General features: G+C 43.7%; 1 protein-coding gene across 4 annotated transcripts in view; it reads left to right on the plus strand.

Annotated features, from left to right (window-relative positions):
- The first annotated feature begins 521 nt into the window (after positions 1-521).
- The window catches only part of LOC121284762 (RNA-binding motif, single-stranded-interacting protein 1-like), a 293,402-nt gene continuing 271,961 nt past the window's right edge, over positions 522-21,962 (plus strand). For all 4 annotated transcript variants that reach the window (XM_041200341.1, XM_041200347.1, XM_041200342.1 and 1 more), the window contains exon 1: positions 522-764. In XM_041200341.1, coding sequence (XP_041056275.1) covers positions 699-764 — 66 coding nt within the window. In that variant the 5' untranslated portion in view covers positions 522-698. The remainder of the gene's footprint in view (positions 765-21,962) is intronic.

Raw genomic sequence — 21,962 nt, forward strand, 5'->3', positions numbered from 1 at the left:
TATTAAGTGGTTGTATTAGAAATTTAAATTATCTGCAAATTAAATTCCAAACTACATCATGCTTTATACTCAACTTTAAGTTTGCATCCTGCAAATTATATAAATTTGTTGATAACACTTGTTTTAGGAATGCACCAAGTACTCATATACTGTATCATACTGAAATATTTACTTCTCCAGTGTATATATAAAAAGTTGGTAATTTGCCATTTCATTTATTTTATACAGATATAACTTCAGTGCACAAACAAGCACTTTGTGTGTTCCTGATTGCTGCACAAAGTTGTCCATAGATTGTTGTGCTATTTGTCCTTTTCTTTTCAATTTTTAAAAAGAAAATCAATAGAAGAGAATGTTTGTATTGACAGCTTTCATAGCAAATTCAAAGAAATCTGTTTTTATTCTTTTCTGGCTTACTTGCTGCACCCTATAGAGACATGGGAGCCTGAGGCAAAATGCCATTCATTCATCAACGTGATCTCGGTTTGCCTCCTCCCTCTGCCCTGTGGTTTTTCAGACTCCTCCCAAAACTCAGGCCTACTGACTGATCTGCCAGTAACTCTCTCTGCACAGCAGTGAGTTATGTGGTGCTCCCCCACAAACAGGCTGATTTGCAGATTTGCTGTTTGAGGCTTGCTTCCTGTGCAACATAATCTTACTCGTGTGACTTGATTGTGTGGCACCAAAGGACTGTAAAGATGCTGCTTTCCATGCCACAGATGGGGTTTGGCCCTCGCTCTCGCCCTGTACAGCAAGCTAAAAAGGTAAATACAAAGCTTTTTGCATTAGCTGTGCTATTCAGTGAATTGTTGATTGTGTGTTTTGATACTCTATCTATGATAGATAAGGAGGTAGCCCTGTAAGCTGGGGAAATATTTTTTAAATTGAGGAAATGACCGAGAAGGAAGTTGCAGGAGCTCAGGCAGTCATCAAAGGAAGTCTTGTAATGTTCCCAGCAGCATAATTCTTAGAATAGTAACCAGGCCAACATCTTTTCATGACTCTGGTTTTTTTAAAATTTATGTTCGTTTTCACATTTTAAGTGTGTAACATGCATGTGGTATTGGTTCTTATGAAGGGTAAATAATTTAAAATGTAGTAAAAATACTGAACTATTTCTCTTTTGTAATGTATTTGATTTTTAGTTTTGAGGTTTTTTTTGCTGTGGATGCAATAATCTGCTCTTAATTCAGAGTGGGCAGATGGTTTATTTTAAACGTTCCATATTGCACATTTATAAAGGTTGCACATAATTTCCAGAATTACATGAAGAAGCCTGGCTTTCCCTGAGGCAGTAGCTGTATTGTTTTCTTCCCAAAATAACCTTCTAGGATTTTTTTTAAATTCTTTCATAGGATGTGGGTGTTGCAGGCAAGGCCAGCAATTGTTGTTCATCCTTAATAACCCTTGAACTGATTGGCACGCTAGGCCATTTAAGGCCACATTGCTGTGGGTCTGGAGTCACATGCAGGCCAGACCAGGTAAGGACAGCAGATTTTCTTCCCTGAAGGAAATAAATGAGCCAGATGGGTTTTTACAACAATTGATGATTGTTTCATGGCGACTACTGTTGAGACTAGCTTTATATTCCAGATTTATTCATTGAATTTATATTCCACCAGCTGGTGTGGTAGGTTTTGAACCCATGTCCCTAGGCCATTAATCTGAGCCTCTGGATTACGAGTCTAGTGACATTACCACAATGCCACCGTCTCCCCATTTGCTGTGTATTACTCTTCGTGCTCTGTCAGAAGTGGCATAAAAAAAAGGGATTCAGCCACTCAACAGAACAGCAGTGCTAGTCTGTTCACTCCATCCAGAGACATGGAAAAGGTTTAATATGGAGTGTAATAAATGGAGTGCAGTTTTTCTTTGATATGTAGTGAATCTTTCCTACATTCCAATTGTAAAAGAATTGCACATTTACATTTTATTTGTACTGTTTTCCCTCCTTTATATTTCCATTATTATCATTTAAGTGGTATTTTACTCTTGTGTATCATTTGACCATTATTGTTAGGCATCAAATACAAAATTCCATACAGCTGTGAAGGTTTTTGAATTTATTGTAATTAATCTGCATCTATGATGTTTGGATATACTGTAAACATGTTGTAATATGTGGGGCAGAAACAATTCAGATCAATTTATAAAAATAAGTCAGTTCAAAAATCAATAATGGCAAAATCTAGTATTTAGATACAAACCTGAAAGTATTTACCAGTTCTTGGTGTTACTAAACAGAAATGTAGAGATTACAAACTGCAAAAAAGGCACACTGCAGCTAGCCATTCCAATTTCTTTCAACGGAAAACTGTGCTCAGGTTAGGGTGAACTTAGGTGACTTGGATATCCAGATGTGCATTAATTTTGAACTGGATTCAGATACTCCAGTCTCAAAAAAACTAAGTGATATTTGCATATGGTGTTTTTCTCATGCCAAATGCTGGTGATTGGAATGATTTTTAAAAAATTATTTTTCTGAGTTATGGTTCATGCTAGTAGTTGACTAATTTTGTGTTTCTTACCTCTGTCCAGTACCTGTGGTTGGTATTAGCAGGCTGGTGAATGTCATTTATTTTAGTCTTTTATGACCCAGGAAATCATTCCTTGCCTCTGGACTAGCTTTGGAGCATGCTCGTGGATCTAATTCACTGTAGCCCTTCATTATTCAGGAAAGCTCTTCCTGGATGAGCTGTGGGGTTTGACATTTGCATATCCTCCAGATTCAGACCCTAAACTGGATTTTATTATGTTCATTCCTGAAATTGCTGGTTCTACACTTGTGAATTATATTAACGCACCTAGATAAGGAACAATAGACTTCCCTGAGTTATTGAATTGTGTAATATGTTACTAAAATATAGGCCAGATTTTGCAGAGGCAGCAGATGTCGTGCCACTGGAGCCAAAAGCGGGAGGTGACCCTCCTTCGGCAGCCCCAAGAGCTGCCGGCTCAATTGGAGGGAAAGCAGCTCAGCATCACCACTGCTAGTGGTGGTCATTTCTGGGACTGCACCAATAGGATGAGGGTGTATCGATGGTCAGTGCCCTTGAAGAGGGTTAAGTAGGGTTGGAGGTCCAGGACTTGGCAGGTTAAGTCCCGGTGATTGTGGGGATGGGGGAGTGAAGGGTGGGGGCCCTATTCTTGGTGGACAAGCAATGCCATTACTGTAGGAGTATCAATTGCCACTGGGGGCCCGTTTGTGGATTATGGATGCCCAAAAAGGAGTCTCTTTCCCTCTCCTCACCCCCACCTCCCCTGGAGTCTGCTCAGAAGCCATCAAGTTTTACTGGAAAGACTCCCCGCGTAGCAAGAGGCCACCGAGTCACTGACAAAATCCCTCTGGAGGCAGGAAGTGGCCCTTAATTGTCTCAGTTTTGCTCGAAGTGGGAAGCTCTCTGCCATCCTTTCTGCTGCGGGCAAAATGACATGCTGGCAGGAATACATCAGGTCTGCTGTCCAATGCCTTCCTGCGAGCCTTCCTGCCTCCCAGCCTTTCCCCAAAGAGCTCGTAAAGTTTGGCTGATAGAAACGGGAAATGCCCAGTGTCAATATATGGCCCGTGTTGGCTTATGCGCACAGCTGGGGTAGTAGCGGGGATATAATGTGCTAAAAATTAAGAAACATTTGCACAAGTAGGATCCAAGTAAACTCTTCTGCCATGTCCAGAATTTAACCACAAGCAGTCATAATTATAAATTAAGAACAAAAGAAATTAGGAAGTGCAGGGGGAGTGTTTTTGCTAAAAGGGTGTTTAGTACAATGTGTGGGCATGGCTGGTAGAACAGATAACCTTAATTGGTGGAATTTTATGATGGCAGGATTTTACGGTCCTGCCAAAGTCAGTGGACCTTTGAATGGCTCGCCGCATTTTACGGCACAGTGCCTGCTGCGACGGGGCTGTGAAATTCTGCCCAATGAGTTTAAGAAAGAATTAAACATGTTTTTGACAACACATGGGCTACAAGATGATTAGAAATATACAGAAATATACCAAGGAAATACTGTAGATAGGTCAGCTCAATGGATGAAAGGCCTTCTGATTGAAACTATTTGTAAGGAGGAGGCGTTCAACAGCTGTTGTCTGTTTCTCGCCAGAAAAACAGACAACTGGCTGTTGAACGTCATTGGTACCCAGCACTTAGAGCCAAAACAAGACAGGAGAATATTTAAGTATACAAGTTGAGATCCTTCACCTATTGTAGGACCCTGATTACAACTTTTAAGGAGATATGGGTGAAGTATTAATGTTGTATGCCAGTGCCACTTTCTCTAGATGTTGAGAGGCCCTTAAATGGACTGTTAGTGGCCTTACGAAAAAAGCCATTTTTTTGTGTGTGGAGCATTGGTACTCCTCTGGGCCCGACAAAAGCTTTCTGCCTGATTGCTGGCTTGTTCCTGTCCCTCTCATCTGATGTTACCTGCTGGCTGGCTACATGCAGTAGCTGGCTGATATTTCCTTCTCACCAGACTGGTGAGCTGAAGTGATATACAAGTTTGGTGCCTCTAGGAAATAGGTTCTTAAGGCTCTTTAGGCTTGGGCCTCCCTACTACCACATTGGGTAGGTACTGTGGATGCACTGCCTATATCATGCTCATTCAGCACTCAACATGAAAGCCTGCCCCCCCATGTTACAATCACTTTTTAGGTGTTAGTGGCAGTCCAAAGATTTGAGCACATAATCTAGGTTGACACTTCAGTGCAACACTGAAGGTGTGCTGCATTGTAAGAAGTTTTATCTTTTGAATCCTTTTTTCTTTATCCTTTCATGCGAAGTGGGTGCCACTGATAAGACCAGCATTTGTTGCCTATCCTTAATTGCCCTTGAACTGAATGGCTTTCTAGGCCATTTCAGAGGGCAATTAAGAGTCAACTACGTTACTGTGGGTCTTGAATCGCATGTAGGCCAGACCAGGTAAGGATGGCAGATTTTCTTTCCTGAAAGAGCATTAATGAACAAGATAGGTTTTTACAACATTAGATGATAGTTCCATGGTGATCATTACTGGGACTAGCTTTATATTCCAGATTTTTATCAACTGAATTCAAATTCCACCTGCTGCCATGGTGAGATTGGAACCCATGCCTCCAGAAAATTAGCCTGGGTCTTTGGATTACTTGTCCATTGACAATACCACTACACCACCATCTCCCCGAATGAGATGTTAAACTGAGGTTGTTTTAGATGGATATAAAAGTTTTCATGGCACTTTTGTTTTCCCTGTGTATCAGTCATGGCTCAGCTGGCAGCTCTCTCACCTCTGAGTCACAAGATTCTGGATTCAAGTCCTACTCCAGGACTTGAGCACAAAAATCAAAGCTGACACTCTGGTACAGAGAGAATGCTGCACTATCTGAGGTGCCATCTTTCTGATGAAAAGTTAAACCAAGGCCCTGTTTGCTTACTGGGTGGATGTAAAACATTCCCGTGGCACTCTTTCGAAGAAGAGCCGGGAAGTTATCCCTGGTGTGTTGGCTAATATTTATCCCTCAAACAACGTCATGAAAACGGATGATCTGGTCATTATCACATTGCTGTTTGCGGGACTTTGCTGTGCGCAGTTTGGCTGAGACATTTCTTACATTACAACAGTGACTACACTTTGAAAGTGTTTCATTAGCTGTAAAATGCTCTGAGATGTGCATTGGTCGTGAAAAGTGCTCTGTAGGTGCAAGTCTTTTTTGCTTTTGTTTGAGTCAGTACCTTTCAATGCTACTCTAAATTTTACTTTTAAGGAGGTAATATACATTCTGATTAAAGTGATTCTTTGTATGGTGACAGTGTGACGATAAAATACAGCGAAACAGAAATCTATTGCGACATGCCACATTAACGTTCCTGTATTTTACAGAAGCCTTAATTGTCGTACAAGTCTCAATTGTTCCATCCTAACGTTTGAAGCCTTGGTGAATAGGTGTATAATTGTGTCTGTGTCCTTATCATTTGACTTTTTATTCATTCTTTCATGGGATGTGGGTATCCCTGGCTAGGCCAGCATTTATTGCCCATCCCTAGAGCTGCTTTCTTGAGCCGCTGCAGTCCATCTGTTGTAGTTAGATCCACAATGCTATAAAGAAGGGAGTTCCAGGATTTTGACCAGGCAACTGTGAAGGAAGGATGGTATATTTCTAAGTCTGCATATTGTGTGGCTTTGAAGGGAACTTCCAGGTGGTGGTGTTCCCATGCATCTGCTGCCCTTGTCCTTCGAGGTCGTAGGGGTTGCTGTTGAAAGGAGCCTTGGTGAGTTGCTGCAGTGCATCTTATAGATGGTGCACACTGCTGCCACTGTGCGTCAGTGGTGGAGGGAGACAATGTTTTAAGGTGGTGGATGGGGTGCCAATTAAGCCGGTTGTCTCGTCCTGAATGTTGTCAAGTTTCTTGAATGCAATTGGAGCTGTACTCATCAAGGCAAGTGGAGAGGATTCCATTACATTCCTGATTTGTAGATGGTGGATAGGCTTTGGGGAGTTAGGAGGTGAGTCACTCGTCGCAGAATTCCAAGCCTCTGACCTGTTCTTGTAGCCATGGTATTAATGTGGCTAGTCCAGTTCAGTCTCTGTTCAATGATAACCCAAAGCTTGTTGATAGAAGGGGATTCAGAGATGGTAATGCCATTGAATGTCAAGGGGACCATCTCTTGTGAGAGATGGTCATTGCACGAGACATGCATGGCATGAATGTTACTTGTCACCTATCAGCCCAGACCTGAATGTTGTCCAGGTCTTGCTGCATATGGACATGGACTGCTTCAGTACCCGAGGAGTTATGAATGGTGCTGAACATTATGCAATCTTCAGTGAATATCCCCACTTCTGACCTTATGCTGGAGGGAAGGTCATTGATGACCCAGCTGAAGATAGTTGGGCCGAGGACACTACCCTGAGGAACTCCTGCAGCGATGTCCTGGCACTGAGATGACTGACCTCGAACAAGCACAACCATCTTCCTTTCTTCCAGGTATGACACCAACTAGTGGAGAGATTTCCTGCTGATTCCCATTGACTCCAGTTTTGCTAGGGCTCCTTGATGCCACACTCAGTCAAATACTGCCTTGATGTCAAGGGCAGTCACTCATACCTCGCCTTGGGAGTTCAGTTCATTTGTCCATGTTCAGACCAAGGCTGTAATGAGGTCAGAAGCTGAGTAGTCCTGACAGAACCCAAACTGAGCATCAGTGAGCAGGTTATTGCTCAGTAAGAACTACTTGATACCACTGTCAACGACTCCTTCCACCACTTTGCTCATGATTGAGATTGGACTGATGGGGTGTAATTGGCTAGGCTGGATTTATCCTGCTTTTTGTATAAAGGACATACCTGGGCAGTTTTCCACATTGCTGGTTAGATGCCTGTATTGTAGCTGTACTGGAAGAGATTGGTTAGGGCCCTGGCTAGTTCTGAAGCACCTATGTTCAGTACTATAGCCGAATTGTTGTCAGGGCTCACAGCCTTTTCAGTATCCAGTGCCTTCAACGGTTTCTTGATATTACACGGAATGAATTGTATTGGCTGAAGACTGGCATTTGTGGGGCTGAGATGGAACTTCCACTTGGTACTTTTGTTTGAAGATGGTTGCAGATGCTTAAGCCATTTCTTTTGCACTGTTGTGCTGGGCTCCCCCATCAATGAGGATGGGGATATTTGTGGTGCCTCCTCCTCCTGTTAGATGTTTAATTGTCCACCACCATTTGTGACTGGATGTGGCAGGACTATAGAGCTTTGACCTGATCTGCTGGTTGTGGGGTTGCTTAGCTCTGTCTATTGCATGCTGCATATGTTGTTTGGCATGGAAATAGTCTGGTGTTGTATCAGGTTGTCAGCTCATTTTTAGGTATGTCTGGTGCAGTGCCTACCATGCCCTCCTGCACTCTTCATTGAACCAGAGTTCCTGGCTCAATGGTAATGGTAGAGTGGGGGATATGTCAGGCCATGAGGTTACAGATTGTGGTTGAATACAAGAACAAAAACAAAAATACCCAGAAAAACTCAGCAAGTCTGACAGTATCTGCGGAGAGGAATACAGTTAATGTTTTGAGTCCGAATGACTCTTCATCAGAACTAAGGAAAAATAGGAAAGAGGTGAAATATAAGCTGGTTTAAGGGCGGGTTAGGACAGGTAGAGCTGGATAGAGGGCCAGCGATAGGTGGAGATTGCCAAAAGATGTCATAGACAAAAGGACAAAGAGGTGTTGATGGTGGTGATATTAGCTAAGAAATTTGCTAATAGGGACAATTAAGGGTGGAAAGCAGGACGAGCAAGGGACAGATAGCCCTAATTGGTGGGGGGGGGGGGGGGTGGAGGAAATCGAAATATGCGAAAAGGTAGAGATAAAACAATGGATGGAAATACATTTTAAAAATAATGCAAATAGGCAGAAGAAGAAAAATATATATAAATTATAGGAAAAAGGGGGATAGGAAAGGGGCTGGGGAAGGAGAAGGGAGTTCATGACCTGAAGTTGTTGAACTCAATATTCAGTCTGGAAAGCTGTAAAGTGCCTAATCGGAAGATGAGGTGCTGTTCCTCCAGTTTCCGTTGGGCTTCACTGGAACATTGCAGCAGGTCAAGGACAGACATGTGGGCATGAGAGCAGGGGGTGATGTGTTGAAATGGCAAGCGACGGGGAGGTCTGGGTCATGCTTGCGGACAGACCAAAGGTGTTCCGCAAAGCGGTCACCCAGTCTGCGTTTGGTCTCTCCAGTGTAGAGGAAACCACATTGGGAGCAGTGAATGCAGTATACTAAATTGAGGGAAGTGCAAGTGAAATGCTGCTTGACTTGAAAGGAGTGTTTGTGCCCTTGGACGGTGAGGAGGGCAGAAGTAAAGGGGCAGGTGTTGCACCTTCTCCTCGGATGGCCCGCTTCTACCTCCTACCCAAAATCCACAAACAGGACTGTCCCGGCAGACCGATCATGTCAGCCTGTTCCTGCCCCACGGAACTCATTTCCTGCTATCTTGACTCCATTCTCTCTGCCCTTGTCCAGTCCCTCCCACCTACATCCGTGATTCCTCTGACACCCTACATCATATCAACAATTACCAGTTCCCTCGCCCCAACCGCTTCCTCTTCATCATGGACGTCCAATCCCTCTACACCTCCATCCCTCACCAGGATGGTCTGAGGGCTCTCCGCTTCTTCCTCGAACAGAGACCCAAATAATCCCCATCCACCACTACTCTCCTCCGTCTGGCTGAACTTGTTCTCTCACTGAACAATTTCTCCTTAAACTTGAATCACTTCCTCCAAATAAAAGGTGTGGCTATGGGTACCCACATGGGCCCCAGTTATGCCTGTCTCCTTATGGGGTATGTGGAACATTCCTTGCTCCAGTCTTACTCAGGCCCCCTCCCATAACTCTTTCTCCAGTACGTCGATGAATGCTTCGGTGCTGCTTCATGCTCTCGCCTGGATCTGAAAAAATTTATTAATTTTGCTTCCAATTTCCATTCCTCCATCATTTTCACGTGGTCCATCCCTTCCCTTCCTTGACCTCTCAGTCTCAATTTCTGGTGATAGACTGTCCACCAATATTCATTCCAAGCCTACCAACTCCCACAGCTACCTTGACTACAGCTCCTCACACCCTGCTTCCATCTTATTCTCTCAGTTCCTTTGCCTCCATCGCATCTGTTCTGATGATGCCACTTTCAAAAACAGTTCCTCTGACATGTCTTCCTTCTTCTATAACCAAGGTTTTCCACCCACGGTGGTTGATAGGGCCCTCAACCGTGTCTGGCCCATCTCCCGCGCATCCGCTCTCACACCTTCCTCCCCCTCCACGATAGGGTCCCCCTTGTCTTCACTTATCACCCACCAGCCTCCGCAATCAAAGGATCATCCTCTACCATTTCTGCCAACTCCAGCACGATGCCACCACCAAACACATCTTCCCTTCACCCCACCTGGCGGCATTCACAGGGATCGTTCCCTCCGGGACACCCTGGTCCACTCCTCCATCACCCCCTACACCTCAACCCCCCTCCCACGGCACCTTCCCATGCAACCACGGAAGATGCAACACCTGCCCCTTTACTTCCGCCCTCCTCACCGTCCAAGGGCCCAAACACTCCTTTCAAGTCAAGAAGCATTTCAATTGCACTTCCCTCAATTTAGTCTACTGCATTCGCTGCTCCCAATGTGGTTTCCTCTACATTGGAGAGACCAAACGCAGACTGGGTGACCGCTTTGCGGAACACTTTTGGTCTGTCCGCAAGCATGACCCAGACCTCCCTGTCGCTTGCCATTTCAACACTCCACCCTGCTCTCATGCCCACATGTCTGTCCTTGGCTTGCTGCAATGTTCCAGTGAAGCTCAACGCAAACTGGAGGAACAGCAGTTCATCTTCAGACTAGGTACTTTACAGCCTTCCGGACTGAATATTGAATTCAACAACTTTAGGTCATGAACTCTCTCCTCCTTCCCCACCCCCTTTCTGATACCCCTTTTTCTTATAATTTATATATATTTTTCTTTTCCCACCTATTTCCATTATTTTTAAATGTATTTCCATCCATTGTTTTATCTCTACCTTTTAGCCTTTTTCGATTACCACCCCCCCCCACCCCACCCCACCCCCACTAGGGCTATCTGTCCCTTGCTAGTCCTGCTTTCCCCATTAGCACATTTCTTAGCTAATATCACCACCGTCAACACCTCTTTGTCCTTTTGTCTGTGACATCTTTTGGCTTTCTCCACCTATCACTGGCCCTCTATCCAGCTTTACCTGTCCCACCACCCCTTTAAACCAGCTTATATTTCACCTCTTTCCTATTTTTCCTTAGCTCTGATGAAGAGTCATTTGGACTCGAAACATTAACTGTATTCCTCTCCGCACATGCTGCCAGACCTGCTGAGTTTTTCCATGTATTTTTGTTTTTGTTCTAGATTTCCAGCATCCGCAGTATTTTGCTTTTATCTTAGTGGTTTAATACAATTCTGCTGCTGTTGATGGCCCACAGCGTCTGATAGATGCCCAGTTTTGAGTTGCTAGATCTGTTCAAAATCACTGCCATTTAGCACAGTGATAGTACCAGACAAGGTGGAGGGTATCCTCAATGTGTTGTTGGGACTTACTCTCCACAAGGACTATGCAGTGTTTGCTTCTACTGATACTGACATGGGCAGATGCATCTGTGACAGATTGATGAGGGTGAGATCAAGCCTGTCTTTCTCTCTTGTTGGTTCCCTCATCACATGCTGCAGACCCAGTCTAGCAGTCACATCCTTTAGGACTCAGCCAGCTCAGCTGGCAGTGGTGCTACTGAGCAACTCTTGGTCCTGGACATTGACGTCCCCCACCCAGAGTACATTTCTGTGCCCTTGCCACTGTCAGTTTCTTCCTGTGGGACAGGACATACCCAGGAATGGTTATGGTGGTGGCTGGGACATTATCTGCAAGGTCTGATTCTGTGAGAATGACTGTATCAGGCTGTTGCTTGACTAGTCTGTGAGACAGCCCTCCCAATTTTGGCACAAGCCTCCAGACGTTAGTAAGGAGAACTTTGCAGGGTTGACAGGGCTGAGTTTGTTGCTGTCATATCCAGCACCTAGGTTTTTGCCAGGTGATCTGTTTGGTTTCATTCCTTTTTTCAAACTTCTTTACAGTAAATGATGGAACAATTTACAGTTGCTGTATTTTAGTATCAAAAAGTAATTGCAAACTCTTCTTGTTTAGTTGGGTTTTTTTTGACTCATATGTAGCTTAGGTATACTCAGTGCTATTAGAGAGGGAGTTCCAGGATTTTGACTCAATGACGATGAAGAAACGAAGATATATTTCCAAGTCAGGATGGTGTGTGACTTGGAGGGAAGCTTGATGGTGGTGTTATTCCCATGTACCTGCTGCCCTTGTTCTTCTGACTCAGCACCTTCTCAAAGGCAGTTAGGGATGTGTAAATACTGGCCTTGCCAGTACACTCACATATCATGAACAAATAATTAAAAAAAAACAAAATGAAAAAGAGCTTGTAGTTACATTTTCAGTAGTTTATGGAAGCACAATTCTTGCTTTAGTGACCTTTCAAGGGGCTTGTTTAAAACCAGGAAAACATATGATGCATTCTTCTCATAAAATAACAAAACGCCAAAATAAGGCAAAATATACTGATAGATTGGACAATACACATCCAAATCAGACAGTGTCGGTTTTGATTCATTTAATTATTAGAAATAAACTGCAATAATACTGGGAATCTGGGCTGCTATTGGGTTGGACTTCAAAAAGCATTTTTTTAAAAATAGCTGGAAGGTGAAAGCCAATGGCCACAAATTGCTGAGAACTCACATTCTTAGAAGGATGCATCAATGTTACTCCCCATTATTAACTTATTAAAAATCCAGCAAGTTGTGAAGTAAAAGAGACATGCCATGAGTTTCAATTCTCTGCAAATTATGGAACAAGTTGCACATTATGAACTATTCCTGCCACAGCCATTCAGTCTTTATTCTTAGTTATAGACATCCCTGGCAATAATGTAATTTATGGTCCTAACATGACACTCAATCTTGGAGGCCTAGAGAAAGGGACCAATGAACCTGTGAAGTCTCACTCCAGCAGGTGGTGAATTGTTCCTAGAGGTTGTATCCCTGAGTGAAATCGTTGATGTAAATGTGAACAGTGTTTAAAGCAACGATCTTTGTGGAACACCACTTCCCACTATTTGCCTCATGAACTTCTAAAGGCCAATATAAAAATACAACCATTCCTGAACACAACTGGATTACAATGCCCTCTTCTTCTGCTGATTCTTTTTAAGTTTTTAACTTTTCTGGCTTTTATTAGTCTCTTTTTTGTTCCCTTTCTTTATTCCCTTGTCAAAATTTCATTTGACTCAATTTGCTGTTCATCTGACACTCTCAGATAGTGGCCAAGGAGACGGAGGAACTGATGTTTAGGGAACAGAGTTTGTGGCAGGGGCTGAAGACAGTAGCCCAGGTTTTCACTCCCGAGTTATCTCAGTTGTTTTGTTAAATACTGTAAGTCTTTACTCAAAGTTGTGGTTGTGTTCCTGATAATCAAGACTTTAAGTGAAACAACTTTAAGTGAATCATGGACTCCCATAGGAATCAATGTTAAAGCCAGAGTCGGGTTCCTTCAGATATTTCTCGCCCAGAATAAAACAATGTACAAGTTGAATACTGTACCATACATGTGCAGCACTGTGCATTCCTCGCTGAAATAACTTGCAAAACAAAATACATCATGAAATATAAAAGAAATACAATATAAAAAATAAATTTGTTTAAAAAAATTACAGTGCCTGTACTCACTTCAGTACACAGTTCATTTGATTAACCAGGCTCTACCTAGTGGCAGAAGTTGGTCAGTGCAGTTAGCAGCTACCTGCAGTGCCCAACCTCTGCCACTAGATGGAGCCCAGGACCTAATGCGAGTTCAGGAGCCAAACCAGGAGTCAGAGTTGGGAGCCAATGAAGAACTGACCCTGAGGTCTAATGTAAGAATGGAGGCTGGAAGGCATGGTTGGTGGGGGTGTGGGTTGGGGATGGGGGAGGCATGGTTGGCAAGGGTTGGGGAGCGGGTGAGTCGGCAAGGCGGGGCAATGTCAGCAAGGCTGGGTGTCGGCAAGAGGGGGCGAGGGAATTCTGATAGAGACCAGGTTGGGAATGCTGGTAGAGGCAAAGTTGGGAATGCTGGCAGAGAGAAGGTTGGGAGTTGGCAATGTGGGTGTTGGCAAGGCCGGGAGAGGCAAGGCTGGGAGCAGGAGGAAGAGGGACTGAGGGTGAGGGTGGAAACGCTGCAGAAAAGATCTTGTGAGCAGACAAGCCACAGAAAAGTAAGTCAGTGACAAACAACATTAAAGTGAAACTGTCAACATTAAATGATATATTGACACCACTTTATCAAGTGAAAGAACATTGGGCGAGTCGACGTTAAGTAGGGCCTAACTGTATTAGGCACTCTAAACTTCAATCCTCAACCCCCCCACTCCCCATCCCCATTCATGCCAACCAGCCTATGCCCCTTCACCCACTCCCAGTGGCCCCTCTTACCCACCATGCCAAGCTATGCCCAATCCACCCTCAATGAGCCCTCAGTTCCTCCATGCCAACTCATTAACAGCACCATCCCCATGGCCCCTTATAGCCCCCATGCCAACTCATGCCAACCCAACCACCACCCTTTGTCCTTATACCATTCATGTCAACTCACCCAGTATCCACCATGGGTAGACCTCTAGAGCCATACTCCCATTCATGAAAGCCCATTCAAAACATTTATTTCCCCTCAAATATTTAATCCCATATTAAAACAAATTAATTTCTATTCATAACCCTACATCAAAGACAGCTAGTCCTTTAATAACTTCTTTGGACTGTCAATCAAACTGTGAACTTTGGATCCCCTACTGAGATAATGATTAGATATGGAAAGTAGGCAAGCATTAATAATGATAGCCCTTGAGTTAAGGTCAACAAACAGCTATTGTAGCTGCTTGAACAGATTTTATTCAACTCTCTCTGACTCAGGCAGCTTATTTTTTTTAAAAACTCTGGGGATTTAAATAATGTCACAGTTTGACAGTTCCACAGACCTTATCCACTCTTCAAGATCATTTACAACTAGTCTAAAAATTTGTCATTCCCACACTGTGGATTAAGGCCCTTTCGACAGCAAAAATGGGGTCTGTTTGAACTCTGAGTTGAAATAGCCCAGCCTAGTTTGGGTTCCCCTTGTACGAATCATGCCCCATCCCCTTTCCCCTGCCAGCAAAAATAGGATCTATCAGAAATGGGGGTGTGACTTCCAAATTCAAGTTCGGCCTGCCATTTTGGAGTCTCCAAGGATTCTCCATGACCTTGTGAAAATCCACACCAGTGATCAGTCTTCTCAGTGTTTAATTGTGGGATATTTTGCCTCATTTGGGACTAGAGGCTAGTCAAGCAGTCTGACAGAACAGAGGCCTAGTAAGTAGTTATTTACCATGACCAAACAAATACTGCTTAAGAAGTCTATAGTCACGTGATACAGAATGTTTGAATTACATGGTATCATGCATAGGTATAATTTCTTTCCCCATTATAATTGAATTCTCAGTGTTACCTTGGCTATTGTTAAGAGACAGCATAAAATATCATCTCTTCTTGCATAGAAGAGAATGGAAATGGAATTAAGATTGTTATATACAGCATATGATGCCACTATAGATTCTTCAGGCCACTGGTGCACATGAGATCAATTAATAAATGTTGGCTTACTCAAGATGGTAAGGTCATGATTATCCAACCACAGGGTGTTCATTTTCTGCTAAGGAACAGGTGTATACCACCCACTTGAAACATCACACACGCTGTAACTTACTCTTAAAGGCATGATTACTGTGTCAACGGATGTCTGGAAGTAAATAGGACTGTTGGTATGAACATCATATTGTCAGTGATGAAAGTATACCTGAAACATTAACTTTTTCTCCACAGCTGCTGCCAAACCTGCTGATTTCCAGCATTTTCTGTTTTATTTCATATTTCTAGCATCCGCAATATTTTGCTTTTGTATCATCGTGCTTGTGTTGGTACCTGCAAAAGGTAAAGTGAGTGAGACTGCCTACTGTAAAATGCTGGGATGACCTTTTCCTGTGGCTGATGTTGCCGGGTCCTCTGGGCCGCCTTTAGAAACAAAAGAGGAACAATGTTTACATTGGTGTCAGCAACACATGTTTTTAACAAAACATATAATGCACTGAGATACTGTAATGCATGCAAGGTTTGGAAAGAAAAGTGCCTGAGGTTGTGATTAATGAGAATAAGATAAGCATTAATAATGGGTATTAGACTGGAGCAGGGCGAGAATTTGTTGTATGGCCTAAACTAATTTCCTTATGGAATATGTACCTCCTCTATTTTGGATCACTACCTTCAGAGTGGTTAGGGATAAGAAACCACACCCAATTATTCTTTACTCCCATCTATTATATCTTTCTCCTACAAGCAGAAACACATTTGTGAAAAGCTGACTATTGAGAAGTGCAGACAAGATGCATGCTGTATGCAAACAGCTGTTGTTGGAAGCTGCACAAGTGTGTCAAAGTTTTCAGACACGTGTGGGAATCTTTTGAAGGTTCCCTTAGTAGATGGAAAGTGAAGCAACCTTTCGACTCCAACTCTTTTCCTGACAACTGTCCTGAGGCTGAACCAGATTATTTGCAACCCTGAGATGAGTTTTCAACCACATATCTGCTCCATCACCAAGACTGCCTACAGCACTTCCACCTTTGTAACGTTGCCTGATTCCGCTCCTGCTTCCGCTAATTTGCCTCAGAAACCCTCATTCATTGCTTCTAGACCTAATTATTCCAACAGTCTTAGATGGCCTCCCATCTTGCAACCTCCTTAAACTGGAACTCATTCCAAAACTCTACTGCTTGTATCCTAACTCGCACAAAGTCCTGATAGCTTATCATCCATGTGCTCACTGATCAACATTGGCTCCCAGTTCACCAATGCCTTAATTTTAAATTTCTCATCCTTGCACTCAACTTCTTCCATAGCTTTATCCTTCCCCACCTCTGAACTTCCTCCAGCCCTACAAATCCTGGGATCGCCGCGCTCCTCCATTCTGTCCTCTTGGTGTTCACGATTTTAATTCCCCCACCATTGGTGACTATGCTTTCAGCTGCCCAGGGCCTAAGCCCTGAAATTCCCTTCCTATTCCTCTCTCTAAAATCTATTTCTTTCTTTGACCAAACTTTTGGTCATTTCTCCTAATATCTCCCTAAGTGGCTTGCTGTCACAATTTTTTGATAACATTCCTGTGAAACACCTCTGGGTTTTTATTACATTAAAAGCACCATATAAATACAAGTTGTTGTTAAAATAGGTTTTCTCATAATAGCAACATGCTGTAAGATTTGCAAGTAATAATCATGCATCTGCGTTCAAGATGCTGTTTGAGGCAATGTTTTTTATCATTACAGTTAAATGCAGGGTACACTTAACTTGATAAACTTCCTCAGAGTCTGTGCAGCTGCCCTCACAAGGGACACCACATTAAGAGCTACTCTGCCACCTCTGTGCGCTCTTACAGCAACCTTTTGAAATGTGTGCCACTCATATTGAAAATAGCAGCCGCATTTTGCTGAGCTTCCATTAACATCAATTCCAAGGCACTCTAACTGAAGACAGCAATGAAGGGAAGTTGGTAATTCCTTCAGACATTTCACTGTTGGGTTTAAAACGTTTTTACCTAGAATGCTTCTTTGTTTAAAAATTTCTGTTTAAAGTTTTATTTTAAGGCACAAAAGCAGCTGCATCAGATATCCCTGCATAGATGAAAACATAATCCTAAACGACAGAGGAAATATAGCACAAATATGTTAATAGGTAGCTCACACAATAGGGGGAGGGACCAATTCTCAGACTGTTAGCACAACCAGCATGCATTTGAGTGGATTTACTGCCACAGTGATAGGACGACAAAATTAAGCTGATGGTATCTTTAATGTGAAACTTCACAAGAAGCCCCTTTTTTGTTGGAGTTGTGGTGGCAGAGGTGGGGGGTGGTGGGGGAGGAGATGTAAACTGAGCAGGACTTAGAGCTGTAACAAAAGCTGTGGTCAAAATAGTAAATTTTGAGGAGGCATTTGAAGGTAAGGAAAGATATACACAGTAGCTTGGATATAATTTTAGAATTCAGAGATGTGATGGCTGAAGACATTTTTTGATTGTCAGTGGGGTACTAAGCCATCACGAGGGTTCTTGCACTTTTCACTGAAATACTAAATTTATTTAAATTTCACTAAATCCCAGTAACTGTATGGGTTGATCATCATGAAAGGCACAGAATGGAAAATCACAATTTTTGTGTAGAAGTGCAAACTATTCTGACAGAAGCTTCTGCATACCTTGGTATCTTGGCATTGACACCTTGGTGTCATATTTGATCCTGAGATAGCATCCGACCTCATATTAGTGCCACCGTTAAGACTGACTTTTCCACCTACTTCTAACTTTGCCCTGCCTAAGCCCATCTGCAATTGAAACCCTCATCCATGTCTTTGTTACGTCTAGATTCAACTATTCCCACACACTTCTGGCTGGTCTCCTGCATTCTACCTTCTGTAAACCTGAGGTCATCCAAAACTCTGCTGTCTCACAGCAAGACCAGCTCCCATATTGCCCCTGAGCTTGTTCACCTATATTGGTTCCTGGTCAAGAAATACCTTGATTTTAATACTCTTGTCCTTGTTTCAAACCCTCAATGCCTTTCCCCACCCTACCTCTCTAAATTCCTCCAATCCCACAACTGTCCAAGATATTTGTGCTCCTGTAATTTGGGCCTCTTGTGTATTCCCAATTATAATTGCTCCACTATTGGCAGCCAAGCCTTCAGATGCCTAAATCCCAAATTCTAGAATTCCTCCCTATAACTTTCTGCCTCTTTACCTTACTTTCCTCCTTCAAGACACTCCTTAAAACCTATGTCTTTGACCAAGCTTTTGGTAATCCAACCTAATATCTCCTTATGTGGCTGTGTCATACTGTGAATGGCCATGGGATGTTTCATTGCATTAAAGGTGATATAAGTTGTTTTTGTTAATAGGCAGACTTTAGGATTCTTTCCCCTCTTCGCTTTTTCTACTTATTAATATAGATATCCTGAAATGTGCAGTGGACATTTTGGCTATCATCCTATTGGAGAAAGTAACATGTGCTAAAGTTCCAGGTAAATGATAAGATGGGGGAAGCAATGGCGTACTGGTATTGTCGCTGGACTAGTAATCCCAAGCCCCAGGGTAATTGTCTGGGGAACTGGCATTCAAATCCTGCCATGGCAGATGGTGGAATTTGAATTCAATAAAAATCTGGAATTAAATGTCTAATGATGACCATTTAGATTTTTGTAAAAACCCATTTGGCCTTCAGGGAAGGAAATCTGCCGTCCTTACCTGGTCTGGCCTGCATGTGACTCCAGACCCAGAGCAACATGGTTGACTCTTAAATGGCCTAGCAAGCCACCACTTGGTTGGAACAAAAAAGGAATGAAACTGGATGGACCACCCGGCATCAACATAGGCACTGAAAACAACAATGGCAATCTCAGCCCTGTTGATCCTGCAAAGTTCTCTTTATTAGCATCTGGGGGCTAATGCCAAAATTGGGAGAGCTGTCTCACATACTGGTCAAGCAACAACCTACCTAGCCATCCTCACAGAATCATACCTTATAGACACCACTATCACCATCCCTGGGTATGTCCTGTCCCACCAGCATGACAGGCCCAGCAGAGGTGATGGCACAGTGATATACAGTCAGGAGGGAGTTGCCCTGGGAGTCCTCAGCATCGACTCCAGACCCCATGAAGTCTCATGGCATCAGGTCAAACATGGGCAAGGAAACCTCCTGCTGATTACCACATACCGCCCTCCCTCAGCTGATGAATCAGTACTCCTCCAAGTTGAGCATCACTTGGAGGAAACACTGAGGATGGCAAGGGCACAGAACGTACTCTGGGTGTGGGATTTCAATGTCCATCACCAAGAGTGGCTCGGTAGCACCACTACTGACCGAGCTGGCCGAGTCCTAAATGAAATAGCTGCTAGACTGGGTCTGCAGGTGGTGAGGGAACCAACAAGAGAGAAAAACATACTTGACCTCATCCTCACCAATCTGGCTGCCACAAATGCATCTGTCTATAGTAGTATTGATAGAAGTGACCACCGCACAGTCAATATGGAGATGAAGTCCTGCCTTCACATTGAGGATACCCCCCCGTTGTGTTGTGTGGCACTACCACTGTGCTCAATAGGATAGATTTCAAACAGGTCTAGCAACTCAAGACTGGGCATCCATGAGGCGCTGTGAAACTGGTGAAGCTATAACACAGGACTACTTGTGTGCCAAACAGCATAAGCAGCAAGTGATAGACAGAGCTAAGCAATCCCATAACCAACGGATCAGATCTAAGCTCTGCAGTCCTGTCACACCCAGGCATGAATGGTAGGGGACAATTAAACAACTCACAGGAGGAGGAGGAGGCTCCACAAATATCCCCATCCTCAATGATGGAGGAGCCCAGCACATCAGTGCAAAAGATAAGGCTGAAGCATTTGCAACAATCTTCAGCCAGAAGTGCTGTGTGGATGATCCATCTTGGCCTCCTTCAGAGGTTCCCAGCATCACAGATGCCAGTATTCAGCCAATTCGATTCACTCCACATGATATCAAGAAACAGCTGGAGGCACTGGATACTTCAAAGGCTATGGCCCTGACAATTTTCTGGCAATAGTACTGAAGACTTGTGCTCCAGAACTTGCCGCACCCATAGCCAAGCTGTTCCAGTACAGCTACAACACTGGCATCTACCTAGCTATGTGGAAAATTGCCCAGAGATTTCCTGTACACAAAAAGCAGGACAAATCAACTCAACCAATTACCGCCTCGTCAGTCTATTCTCGATCATCAGTAAAGTGATGGAAAGGATCATCAACAGTGCTATCAAGTGGCACTTGCTTAGCAATAACCTGCTCACAGATGCCCAGTTTGGGTTCTGCCAGGACCACTCAGCTTCTGACCTCATTACAGCCTTGGTTCAAACATGGACAAAAGTGCTGAGCTCCCGAGGTGTAATGAGAGTGACTGCCCTTGACATCAAGGCAGCATTTGACCGAGTGTGGTATCAAGGAGCCCTAGCAAAACTGGAGTCAATGGGAATTGGGAAAACTCCACTGGTTGGTGTCATACCTAGCACAAAGGAAGGTGGTTGTGGTTGTTGGAGGTCATTCATCTCAGCTCCAGGACATCACTGCAGGAGCTCTTCAGGGTGGTGTCCTCAGCCCAACCATCTTCAGCTGCTTCATCACTGACCTGCCTTCCATCATAAGGTCAGAAGTGGGGATGTTCGCTGATGATTTCACCATGTTCAGCACCATTCGCAACTCCTCAGATACTGAAGCAGTCCATGAACAAATGCAGCAAGACCTGTACAATATTCAGACTGGGCTGACAAGTGGCAAGTAACATTCACGCCACACAAGTGTCAGGCAATGACCATCTCCAACAAGAGAGAATCCAACTATCGCCCCTTGATTTTCAATGACATTACCATCACTGAATCCCTCACTATCAACATCCTAGGGGTTGTCATTGTCCAGAAACTGAACTGGACTAGTCAAATAAACACTGTGTCTACAAGAGCAGGTCGGAGGCTAGGAATTGTGTGATGAGTAACTCACCTCCTGACTTTCCAAAGCCTGTTCACCATCTACAAGGCACAAGTCAGGAGTGTGATGGAATACTCTCCACTTGCCCGAATGAGTGCAGCTCCCAGAACACTGAAGAAGCTGGACACTGTCCAGGACAAAGCAGCCCGCATGTTTGGCACCACATCCACAAACATTCACTCCCTCTTCCACCGACACACAGTTGCAGCAGTGTGTACCATCTACCAGGTGCTCTGCAGGAATTCACTAAGGGTCCTTCGACAGTACCTTACAAACCCACGACCACTACTTTCTAGAAGGACAAGGGCAGCAGCTAGATAGGAATACCATCACTTGGAGTTTCCCCTCCAAGTAACTCACCATCCTGACTTGAAATATTTCGCCGTTACTTCCCTTTTGCTGGGTCAAAATCCTGGAACTCCCATCCTAACACCACTGTGGGGTGCAGCGGTTCAAGAAAGTAGCTCACCACCACTTTCTCAAGGGCAACTAGGAATGGGCAAGGGTCTGTCGAAGGGTCATGAGGACTCGAAACGTCAACTCTTTTCTTCTCCGCCGATGCTGCCAGACCTGCTGAGTTTTTCCAGGTAATTCTGTTTTTGTTATGGGCAATAAATGCTGGCCCAGCCAGTGACACCCACATCCTGTGAATGAATAAAACAAAACAAACTTGAAATTCAAAAAAATTGATAACTGAAAATTTTCAATATTAATAAAATGATATGCTTAGAATCATAGAATAGTACAATGCAGAAGGAAGCCATTCTAGCCAGTAAGTC

This window comes from Carcharodon carcharias, chromosome 12 (assembly GCF_017639515.1).
Source record: "Carcharodon carcharias isolate sCarCar2 chromosome 12, sCarCar2.pri, whole genome shotgun sequence".
In the NCBI taxonomy this organism is placed as follows: Eukaryota; Metazoa; Chordata; class Chondrichthyes; order Lamniformes; family Lamnidae; genus Carcharodon; species Carcharodon carcharias.